Below are 12,783 nucleotides of genomic sequence, written 5' to 3'. Positions count from 1 at the left end.
GAGGATTACATTTATTAGGGTTTACAGTGTAGTAATCTAAACATAAAGACTGGTATCTAGTTCCACATACAGAAGTTGTGTGTAACACATGCGAAACACAGCAACATGTCAGACCTCTCAGCATCTTGGAGTTGTAGAGGTTCCTAATGGTGTCCTGTGCTAATCTGTCCCATTGAACTCCAGTGTTCTCCAAAATTCACGCATTTCGCGCTAGGGGTAGAATAGAATGTTGATAGCGTATCCAAAATCATCAGCTGGCTGTGGACCATGGCAATGGCTCTTGAGACGGCAGCAGTAAGTGGACCAGCACTGTCCTTTTGGGCTGTCAAAGTGCCCGTTAAGAAGAGTACCGAGGTGATCTGGCATTGTAAGAAATTATACCTCACATCATGACACCAGGCCTTGTAGATGTGTGAAATGTGACAACGATTCGTCTTAATGCTGACAACAATGCCTCCACACACGGATTCATTGGTCATCTCTACCAAAACAATAAGCAGGAATTATCACTGAAGTTTCGATTTTCTTGCTCATGGTTTAAGGTTAATTTTAAGAACTCTGAGAAAATCTGCTTTTATTTTTTTATTATTCCATCCCCTGCAATGTATCACTGGTTCCACTGGTAGAGAGTATGTTGCTGCCTACCACCACCATGCTTAACAGGACTATGATCTGGTACACTGTGTGTTCAAGTCATAGTCCATTTACTAGTCCATTCTCTCCTTAACATTGTTTTAGTTTTGCATCATTTGTCCTTTATGGTCCAGAAAGCATCCGTACTTCTTGATGGCCACTTCGCAGGGCAGGATGCCTGAGTGCCTGAGTCTTTTAGTGGGAAGAACTTGAGCCAGCGAGTTGTGTACAGTTGTGAATATAAAGCTGTTATGAGAGACCGTGTGACAGGTACAATGTGGTAAGAGGAGAGATAGAGCGAGAGAAAGAAAGGTATGGCTGGCAACGGTAAGGAAAAAAGAAATTGGGGCCGATTGCAATCAATAACACTTGGCAGGGATGGCCTGCATCTTCATTCACTGCTACTTTGCCGCTACCCTGTGTAGTTGGGTAGGAAAAGACTAGAACCTGTTGTGACAGTGTTTGGAGAAATTGTGCTTTTGAAAAGTTGCTAAACTTGCCGATCAATAATGAAGTCGGCGGAGTGTCACTTCAGCTCAATCGGTTTCCCCTATTGTTTGGTTGGGCTTTGGCGTTTCTTATCACCCTGTCATCCCAGCATTGACTGTATGGTAGGTTTGGAGTGTTGATAGTGCATCCAAAAACATCCCACACATTTTTAATCCATGGCACAACATCTGTAACTTTAGGAAAAGCTCTTGAGCTTGCGGCAGTATGTGGACGAGCACTGTCCTGTTGAAAAAGAGCACCAGAATGTACATTCCCAAAGGTTCCCAAAATTAACATTGGGCTATCAAATTGCCTTTTATGAAGACCACAGGTGATCTGGAATCATACAACACTGCAAACCACACCATGACACCAGACCTGGATGTGTGACACGTGACAAAACACATTCATCATCATGGCTCTGATCAATAATGCAGTTGGCGCAGTGTCACATCACATCACTGTTTGGTTAGGCTTCGGCATTTCTTTCACCCTGTCATTCCAGCACAACATGAGAGCGTTTTCTTTTTTTGGCAATCGCTTCAAACGGCTCTCTTTTTGCCGCTTTATATCAGAAACGGTGATCCGTTTAAGAGCGGTCCCAGCGGTGGGACGGCTGCCGTTCTGATAACGCCTTCCGTCCACGTCCCGAGTGCTCAGCTGGAGAGCTGGAGAGCTGCCTGGGTAAAATCCTCACGAATGGGGCTCAGGTGGAGCTTTCGGAGGCAAGGCCAGACGGAGAGCATTCTAATCTCAGCTGAGACGCTTCAAGGCAAGCTTACGTTAAAAAAAACGAGGAAAAAACGGAGGATGAAGGCGCAGGTGTAATCACACTTGCAATGAGTTGTCTCCAAACCGTGATTAGAGTCAGCTCACAGACAGCTGTTTGTTTGTTTGTTTGTTTTGTCTAGTGGGGCCCCGAGAATGAGACGGCCAGGCATCGGCGGGGCCCGGCGCCACCCAGCCATGAAAATAAATCAATAAAGACATGGCGAGGAGAGCAGGAAATGGAATTTACTCGGTGGATGGTAGATGGGAAAATTACCTGGCTTCATTGCCATACTGGGCCCCAGATAGCAGGCCTAATGTATGGCCCGTATGGAGACGGCGGTAAGCGAAGCCCAGGATAAGAGCAAAAAATCTCTTCCACATCGCAGCCAGTGGGTGGGGGGGAGGCGGGGGGGAGTCGAGGAGGAGCGAGGGGAAGAATTTATTTCTCCCCCACAGTCATTTTTATGTAATAAGCCCATTAAACCGGGAGTTGCCTCATTCGTCCGGTTTGTGGCAAATCGCATTTGTCAGGAGAATGGGCTTCCCAGAGCATTCTGCATTATTGAAGGCTCTTAATGATAACACGGAAACATGGATTGCTTTCAAGTAGCAAATTCATAACAGCGTCCTGTGTAAACCTGGGCAACGGGAGAGGCTGTAAAGGACGGAAAGGCTGCACTGTCTAAAATAAAAAAAGGTGCCTTAGGGGTTCTATGAGCAAAAGCATAGAAGAACCATATTTGGATCAATCCATCATTTACTGATAACACAAAGGCAAAGCTAAATTTGGTATTATAGGGCGCTTTACTGGTGTTTATTCAATGTTTAACCATATTTTACTTTATTTTTGAATACTTATGTTTCATTTTTATCCCATTTCTTTTATCTCCAGTTTGGAAGGTCAATAACCCAACCCTCTCAGTAGGACTGCCCATATCACCCATATCACTAGTAATGCCCCCAACACATACAGCACATGCCAGCTCTGTACATCAACTAACAGATGCCTGTGTTGATCAAAAGAGCGCCACCTGCCCACCCACAGAGAGAACATAACCAGTTGTATTCTTTCAAAACTGAGTTTCTGGGGTCATTTTCTCTTTTATTGGGGGTCTGCTGTGATTTTATTCCTGTCCAGAACAACCACGTATGTGTTTTTCTCAGACCTCCTCCTGAGAAAATTACAGGCTGATTTATCTACTGTTTGTAAAAAAACTGTGGTAATTCTAGTCCCGTCCAGACTCACATTTCTGAGTTTCGTCACCTCGCGTTTAATAAAACAGCTATTTGTCCACTGCCACGCACTGTAATTACACTTTGGGCGCTTGTTTCCACGGAGATCCACGTACACACAGCAGTGAGTGGACATGGAGGAGCTACTGAGCGAGATGTCATGACTGAGAAAGCCAAAAAACTTACTGGTCCTCCAGTTTTTTTTCAATTGCAGTTCAGACTCAAGAGTTTTATCGCTGAGTAGAAGCAGGAAATATTTTTCACAGACATCCCCCTGAGAAACTAATCCCGTTCGGGTAGAGCTTATTAAAATCGTAGCCATGCTGTAAAAAATTAAACTTTGTAAGGTGGTAGATTTGATTTGAATGCTTATAGCGGAAATAGACCTTTATCACATTAGCTGCAACATCATGATACGCTCTCAACAGCAGTGCTATCGTGCGTCCGCTATCATCTTTACTAAGCTTCAGCACAGCTAACAGCAGCACAGCTATCATGTCCGGACGTTCGTCCAGCACAAACTAAAGACTACTGTGTATTGGGAATACCATGTCATGCAAAAGTTCAGTCACACATTGTAGTGTTTCTATACTTAACTATTCATCAACACACACTGCTGACAGTTCTAACAGATAATATTATAAATAAATAATGAAATTAATTAAAGTTGATGTTAAGTTATGTTTTTAATCACTGTTTTAATTGTAATTTAATTTTAAACTAAACCAGAGTGAACGCAGGGCTGAACTGTGGGTCACTTGGGTTTAGTTTCCCTCTCATTTTCTTGTAAATTTCCACGTTAAAATAAAATTTCTTAGGCAGAGCTTTTTAAGTTGGGGTTGAGCAGGTTAATTTTAATGTCGTATAAAGTGTGATTAGTGTGTACTTTGTAGCCAAACATATTGTCGGTTTGACTCCACATCTTGTTTTCATTGTCAAACAACATTATAAACATTATAAACTCTAACAATATTGATAGTAGATTTTTGGTCATTAACACACAAAAACCAATGTTGATTCAGCGTCCTTTGCTATCTGGAATATATATTTCACAAAAATGGTTATTTTATGGCATCTCTCAAAGAACCCTTTGTATTGCCATTTTTTTAAGCGTAGCATCTCTTTGCTCTCCCACTACAAAGGCAGAAGTGTTCATATCAATAAAAGCCTATGATACACAATACAGTCATCTTAAATGAAGAAGATAAACACCCCCCTGTGATATCTCCCAATCCCTTTTTTTCTGTGATTAAAAAACTGGTGGTTCAGATAAATGCCCTTTTGAGACGGATCCGCAGCTACAAGCCATTATCTTGTTTTTAGCTGTTGATCGTGCTCGACTCCACGAATACAAATGAAAATCTGACAGATGCTGAAGATTAGAAAGGGCCTAATACCAGGTAATTGCTCCGAGATGAACACTCAAGCCTGTCTGAAACATGAAGCATCAAAACAATGAGATTTAGACTGATGTGTTAGCAAAACACCATATTTACACCATTTGATCCTTTTTTCTTGAAGGCATGTTAAGAATTTGAAGTTGCAGTACTGATTGGAATGGTAGAAGCAGCTGTGATACAGCATGAACTGTGTCGTTATCTTTGTCCATTTTTAGAGATAAAAGTGTCAGAAGTCACATAAGCAAATCTAACAAAAACAGAAGTCAAACCAACAACTAGCCTCATAGCTTTTGTGCGCAACTCTCTCCAGGCCTTTTAATTTAAAAAAATGTCTGAAAGCTGAACATATATATTTTTAAATCATTGTACATGTTGTGAACTCTGTGTTTTGTAGTAATAAAAATACAAACAAACTACTTTTTGTTTTAGTTTAAATAAAAAAAGGCCAAGATTTTGAATCCCAAATGTAAAACGTTTAAATAAAAGTTACTTTATTTAAGTGATCTATTTTAAGCGTCTATTTCTTTTATTGTTGATGATTATGGCTTACAGGCAACGAAAACCCAATTTGAATATTATGTAAGACCAGTTGGCACTCTTGGCAGTGTGGGCAGTGTGCCAAGTCCTGCTGGAAAATGAAATCTGCACCTCCATAAAAGTTGTCAGCAGAGAGAAGCATGAAGTGCTGTAAGACTGTCGCGGAAAACACTGCCCTGACTTTAGACTTAATAATAAAACACAGTGGATCAACACCAGCAGATGACATGGATCAACAAACCATCACTGATCATCAGTAAATTCTGCATTTCATTTGGAAATCAAGGGAGCAGAGTCTGGGGAAAGAGTGGAGAGACACACAATCCAAGCTGCTTGAGGTCTAGTGTGAAATTTTCACAATCAGTGATGGTATGGAGAGTCATGTCATCTGCTGGTGTTGATCCACTGTGTTCTATCAAGTCCAAAGTCAGTGCAGTGTTTTCCCAATAAATCTTGGCACACTGCCAAAAGTACCAATTGGTCTTATATAATACTCTAATTTTCTGAGATATTGATTTTTGGGTTTTCATTGGCTGTAAGCCATAATCATCAACAAAAAAAGAAATTAATGCTTAAAAAAAGTTCACTCTGTGTGTAATATATCTATATAATATATGAATTAATGATATAAAGTAACTTTTTTAATGATATTAAATTTTTGGAGATGCACTAGTATATACGGTAACGTGCCATGATTGTGGTAAATACAATATTTGCATTGTTTATTTCAAGTTTTAAATATCAGTTTTATCTTGTTTTCACTTTTACAGCCCAAACCATAACTGTTAGAATCCTGCCTTCAACAAACACATTAGAGTTCACTAAACAATTCTAAAACTTCTAACTTCAGATACCAAAGACGGCTTGGTTTATTCACTTCATTTTGCATGAATAGAAGAATGTAAAAACTTTTAAGATGTTTCACAACTAATTCCATCTGTTTTCCTAGGCTGGTGTCTGGAGTAGAAAAAGAGTATAAATTTACAGGTCCTCTGGACCTGCCTGGGCCTAAATGCCAACCAACAGACAAGCTGCTACTTGTTCCATTTAGATAAACGACCTTGAATGCATGCATGCTGCGAAAGAAGCCGCAATCAATCAGCCCTGAAACAGACTTTCTTATAAAATCTTCTGAATTTTCCCCTCGGTGAAGCTTAACCTTTCTCTTCAGCCGGCTCTCTCTCCATCAATCTTGTAAAGTCCCAAGGAGACACTGGTCATCAGGTAAGACTGACCGGTAAAAAGACTGACTGCTTCCTGAAAAATATATACAGCATGTTAAAAAAAACGTTTTAGAGCTTTACACAGCAAAATGTGATTAATCTGTTTACACTGAAAAAATACTAATACTAACGATTGTATTATGTTTAAGTAAATATTCTGAATCAAATAAATATTCATAAAGAACGCCAATTCAATTTCATATAATTTCTATTGTCAGACAAACCACCATCTTTACTTACAAAAAAAGTAAAGCTTTTCTTATTGCAGACCAAAGGGTTATGGCCACTGGGGACTACAGTAAACTGATATGTTGGTGCTGTTGACCCACCACTTCACAATCCTCAGTTGATGGTTTGTAGATGTTGAAGTGTATGAACATCAGTGTTTCAGGGGGCTTTCATGTCTATGTTACCTTCTGGCTCTTTGTTTGTTCTTTATTATATCTCTTTACCATTCCCCAGTTAAGGACTGCCTGCCTGTGTGGCCTGACAATAATTGAAGCTTGACAATTTGGCTCTCCTGCTATATATTTTGGACCAACAGATAGGTACTCATTAAGAGACCACATCAAAATGTCTTTCTATAGAGGGTTTTGTATATTTTATTGAAAGAAGTGGTACTCTAGAAGGCACTATCACTTGTCCGCTGAGAAGAAAAGCAGCCAATAGGGCATTTTGTCTCTTTTTTTGCCACTCCAGAGGGCACCCATGGGGCCACTCCAGTCCACTAGTGACAGTGTAGTTTAGACATTTTATTCTGAATACATTCATCCCAGACTTCAAACTCAAGAAAGACACATAAGAGATTGGTTTCATGAACTTTATTAAGCATTTTGTTCCTTGTTTTTTTCTCAACACTCATCAAATTCAATATATCAGGTCATACATCACTCCGTGTCATCTCAAAGCCTGCAAGATGATTGTTTTTGGATATTGTTTTCAGTCAAGGCTGCGGCTTTGCTAATAAGCAGCAGCATATCGGCGGGAGGGGTGGTGTTGCTCACAGTGATCACTACTGGGGTGGTAACAGCTACTGGCAGCTACTGAGATTGTATTATACAGCTCTGGAAAAAAATAAGAGGCCACTTAAAAATGATGAGTTTCTTTGATTTACCAAATTGAAAACCTCTGGAATATAATCAAGAGGGAGATGGATGATCACAAGCCATCAAACCAAGCTGAACTGCTTGACTTTTTGCACCAGGAGTGTAAAGCATAAAGTTATCCAAAATCAGAGTGTAAGACTGGTGGAGGAGAACATGCTCATTTCATTGAGTTCATTTCTGAACTCTTAAAACTTTTTTTTATTTGAGGTCTGAAAGCGCTGGATTTTTTTTTGTTATTTCAGCCATTTTTTTATTTCTGCAGATAAATGCTCTAAATAACAATATTTTTTATTTGGAATTTGGGAGAAATGCTGTTAATAAATCTGTTATTCCAAAACCAATCTAAATGACTTTTCCTGTCTTGCTGAACTTTAGTAATAATTTTAAGGGAATTCCATCGTATCTGATGGCCCAAGACTTCTTGGAGAACTGGACAGTGAGCGGCCTTGTCAGTCAATCAGGCTGGGCTGTAAGTTAGCGGCAGCAGCAGGAGCAGCAGCCGCTGTGCTGAAAGCCAGAGAGCAGACATGGCAGTGATATTTACGAGGGGCTTTTGAGAGGATTTTGAATTACGCCTCTGGTTCAGATGGAGTCGGCGGAGGGATCTGTGTGCTGGAGCTGGAGGTTTGTTGTCACAGCGGTTGATGCATATGGGCATGTAAGTGTCTGATTGGCCCTGAACCAGGCTGCCAAACACAGCAGCTGTCAGATGGCTGAGATGAGGGCAATTCTGTGTGCGCACACATATATATACACACACACACACACACACACATCGACTCACACACTAACACATAAGATTTGCGGCCCACGATTGACTGCCAGCATTAACGTCCACTACTCCAGCTCCTTTACACTTGAATTGCACAAGGCGTAGACTTCAGGATAATGATTTACAAAACCTACGTGCCACATTAGGACCGTGCGAGTGCGACCATGACTCGATTGCCACTCCACTTCGGCTTCGCGAAAATCCACAAACAGCAGCAGATGTGTTACGGACAAGAAGCAATTTCACTAAATCACAGACCGCTCAAAGTCCCCTGACGCTGAACCAACAACACAAGCTTAGATTACACACATAAAACCTCCAGCAGAAGCCCTGCAACAACAACAGGGCCTGTGGCTTTTATATCATTACAGAAATACAACAGAGAGAAATAAGACATTCAAGCAAAAGAAGAAGAAGAAGAAGATACAACAGCAATAAAGGGCAGCAGAGGTCCTGAGAGGCTGATGCACAGGAGGACTATAGGCTAAAGGAGAGGCAGCCATAGTAGATTATCTACTACAGTCAAGTGGACAACTCCATTTAAAAAGAGAGAGAGAGAGCGAGAAAGAGAGACTAGGGCTGTGCAGAGTCATGCATGATAATAAAAATATATATATGCCCCAACAAAGCTGCAAGTCCAGCTATAACTGAATGAGTTGAGACTCAGGCTCCGTCCACAAGTATCTGGTTATTTTCCTTTGTTTGTCTAATATGATTGCAAATGTAAGTCTGGTCTTGAGTATCTTTTATAGATATAATGAAATATTAAGATTATAACGATTGATACTGGACGCACAATGAGTTACACAGTATATTATTTTTACTTTCTCATTGTTTTCTATTTATTAAATGTTGTAAAATATCTTAATCTGGTCTTGGTCTTGACTCGGATTTGATTACTAAAAGTCTTGGTCTTGACCCGGATTTGACCACCAGATCTTGGTCTTGACTCAGATTTGACTACAAAGTCTTAAGTCAGACAAGACTACTAAAAGTCTTGGTCTTGACTCAGAACTGATTACTAAAAGTATTGGACTTGACTCGGATTTAAACAAGTCTTGAGTCAGACTCGATTAGTAAAATCTTGGTCTTGAATCGGACTTGATTACTAAAAGTCTTGGTCTTGAGTCAGACTCGATTAGGAAAATCTTGGTCTTGAATCGGACATGATTACTAAAAGTCTTGGTCTTGAGTCGGACTTGATTAGTAAAATCTTGGTCTTGAGCCACACATGACTACTAAAAGTCTAGGTCTTGAGTCAGACTCGATTAGTAAAATCTTGGTCTTGAGTCAGACAGGATTACTAGAAGCCTTGGCCTTGAGTCGGACTTTATTAGTAAAATCTTGGTCTTGAATCGGACTTGATTACTAAAAGTCTTGGTCTTGAGTCAGACTCGATTACTAAAAGTTTTGGTCTAGAGTCGGACTTCATTAGTAAAGTCTTGGTCTTGAGTCAGACTCGATTAGAAAAATCTTGGTCTTGAGTCAGACTTGATTACTAAAAATTTTGGTCTTGAGTCAGACTTCATTAGTAAAATCTTGGTCCTGAGTTGGACACAGCTACTAAAAGAGTTGGTCTTGACTCGCACCCGTCAACTAAAGGTCTTGGTCTTGACCTGGACTTAACATGTCTTGGTCATAAACATATTTGTCCACAAAGAGAACCAAAAACATTAGCATGCTAGTCTTGTATGTTGAAATGTGAGATCTAGTGCAATCTGTGTGTAGACAACATAGTTCTCTGACTTACAACATCAGAATCAGAGAGTAAACATGCATATGTTGTGATATCTATATATAATTTGGAAACGCTCCATTTTAGTGACCAAAATAGCATTTTCGTGTTTTAATCAGTTTTAAAAACACTGAATTCAGATACATATAAACAGAGCCTTAGTTACTCAAACATCTCCTGGCGGTACCTGATATTTGGAATATGGTTTGTCATAGTTCCCGAAGCATGATATAACTCATGGTGAAAAATAACGTCCGCAGCATGAAGCTTTAGGACATTAAGGAATAGATATCAGCTACATTGTGTCCCAGTGTTGGATTGCTACTCACTTCATGCTTACATAATAACAGCAACAAAAACAAAACACAAGTTCCAGCAGATAATCTACATATAATAAGTATCCTATTATACTGCAGCAATATAGAATATGTCTATGACTGGATAACCTTGAGTCTTGTACTTCTAAGAAAGTCAAATAAATTCCCTAAAGTTGCGAGTTGCATTTTCCAATGTTGGAACACAACTAATGCTACTGTCGATCAAGACCAGCTTGACTGCAGAGGAAGACTGCTGAACGCTGATGTATTACAGCAGGAGCAATGACTAGCATCTTGGTCACGCTTATAAATAAGAAATCTATTATGAACACTCTTAAGAGGAGCACAAATGAGCAATACTGATGCCTACACTCTAAAAAATTAAGCTGTTTTAAATGGTTCTTTGAGCCATATGCCATATGGAATTTGTTGCGCAAGGTCTCTATGCTACTTGACCCAGATAGTTTTACAGTACCAACTCTCTATGTGACTTTTTGTTTGCCAGCAAACCTTAGAATCCTGCATTCATAATGCATCATGAGTGCAATTATAATGAATCAGGTCATACATAATACCTTATAATAACAGTCATAAGCTGTACATAAGACCTTATAAATAGAAGAATATAACTTTCTTCTTTAAAAGTCACGTTTCTTTATAAAGTCACATACTTATACTTTTTTTCAAAAATGCATGTGTTGCCATGTGTATGCACGTTTATAACAATCATTATATGGTTTAAGTATGCCAAATAATACATTATAAACATTCAAAATGCATTGTAAAAACAGGATTCATGGAAAGTAATGCAAATGAATCCAGTGAGAGCCAAGACATCCCCAGCTACATTTTGGGTAGAAAAAAAATCGAATCAAGTCAAGTAGTTTAGGTACCATTCAGTGGAAAAGCACCAGTAAAAAAAAAAAAAAAAAAAAAAAAAAACAAGTTGGTAAAAGTGGCATGAGATACTTTTACCAAGCACTGCTCTTCTCCTATAAAGATGACCGACCCCACTATCTTTGTAGAGAATTGTCAGAGTCTTTGCAAAAAATGCATTATTGAGTTTAAAGAAGAATCTACTTAAGTATAGTTGCAGAATGAAGAATCTCTGATTCTCAAATCTAAGCAGAGATTTACAAATTTTAGTTCATGGATCCAGTTTCCAGTCTTGGACTTGGTACCCTTTGTAGGTGTGCCTATTGTGACAATCTTGTACGACACAGCATTCTGAAAGGTGATTTCTCATCAAAGAAAAACATAGTAAACGGTTAGGCTCAGAGAAACCGCCTCATAGTGAACTTTCACTGAGATCCATGACTGGAAGAAGAATTCAATGTCCACATTTGATGACCTTGGCTGTACAGTATCTCTCAAAGAACCATTTGAAGCACCTTTATTTGAGTGAGTGTAGGTGAAATCCTAAATGGTCCACAAGTCAATGTGGAATGTAGAGCAATGCTACACTGTAAATCAAGAGTTCAACAAAAACAGCCTGAGCTGCTAGCAACTCCACTGTGGTGTACATGTCAGAATCTAAAGAAGTTCCTTCCAATTCTATAAACTACAAAATGGTCCAACAGCATATGGAACAGCATCTTGTTAACTCTAACCCGAATGTGACCTCTTTTCAAAGGGTTGAGTTTCTTCATGGTCCAGTGAGAGTGGATATTTTCTTCCAGTGATTTTGACAGGCAGATCTATATAGCGTTGAGAGCGTAAGAAGGGTCCTCAAAGACGGACTGCTCTTCGATCCCTCTCGCAAACAGCTTGATCAACTGGCAGTGCACTCTGGGGAAAGAGAGAGAGAGAGAGAGAGAGAGAGAGAGAGAGAACACAGAGCTGTCAGTCAAGCAGAGCACTCAGCATCAGAGTATTTAATTTAAATACTGATTAAGTGAATAAATGAATGGTTGAAACAGATTAAGCTGAATGGAATGGCAGACAGGGCTCTGTGTAGAGTTCCTTATAGGCCTCATTCACACTTGGCATTGGAAAGCCTCCTGGCCAAAACACATAGCCATTCACACCTAGACAAGAAGTAGGCTGCAGTGTGGCTATGTTCAGACTGCTAGCCCAATTTAAACTTTCACCATGTCTAGATTGTATCTAGATTGATTTTCGATAGATAATTAAATGTTTGTAAATCTGACCTAAACCACATTTGGAGGCAATTTTAAACGTGATTATAGTCAGATTTTTACAGATGCGTCCAAGTCTGAATGCTCAATTCGGATTTCAATGGATCTTTTGTGGCTCTCACTATGTGAAACAGCAAATAATGCAAATAACTTTGATGGCCAGACGCATAAATCTCAACAGATTTAAGGATTTAAGAAACAAATTCAAATTTGCCTGCAGTCTGAAAACAGCCTGAGAGACTTCAGGCTAAAATCAAGACGATGAACTTAGTTTCATGTGTGCACCAACCATAAGTGTCCCCTTTATCTATTTGTGCTTTTCCATCGACGTAGAACAAGCACAGCTCTGGTTTGTAAACCTAATTTTGATCCATTTGCTGCGTTTCCACCCAAAAAAGTAGGTTCTGGAACCAATAACATTCATTCACA

The 12,783-nt window shown here is 39.6% G+C and overlaps 1 protein-coding gene and 1 long non-coding RNA gene across 3 annotated transcripts in view; one reads left to right on the top strand and one right to left on the bottom strand.

Annotated features, from left to right (window-relative positions):
• The window catches only part of LOC125794792 (uncharacterized), a 44,740-nt gene that overhangs the window by 19,012 nt on the left and 12,945 nt on the right, over positions 1–12,783 (top strand). The window lies entirely within an intron of this gene.
• Positions 7,093–12,783, bottom strand: part of cerk (ceramide kinase) — a 43,512-nt gene continuing 37,821 nt past the window's right edge. For both annotated transcript variants that reach the window (XM_022663658.2, XM_049473644.1), the window contains exon 13: positions 7,093–12,004. In XM_022663658.2, the coding sequence (XP_022519379.2) occupies positions 11,914–12,004 (91 nt within the window). In that variant the 3' untranslated portion in view covers positions 7,093–11,913. The remainder of the gene's footprint in view (positions 12,005–12,783) is intronic.

Source organism: Astyanax mexicanus, chromosome 2 (assembly GCF_023375975.1).
Source record: "Astyanax mexicanus isolate ESR-SI-001 chromosome 2, AstMex3_surface, whole genome shotgun sequence".
NCBI lineage: Eukaryota > Metazoa > Chordata > Actinopteri > Characiformes > Acestrorhamphidae > Astyanax > Astyanax mexicanus.
The sequence above is the reverse complement of the archived record's forward strand: the minus strand, read 5'-3'. Positions and strand labels throughout refer to the sequence as shown.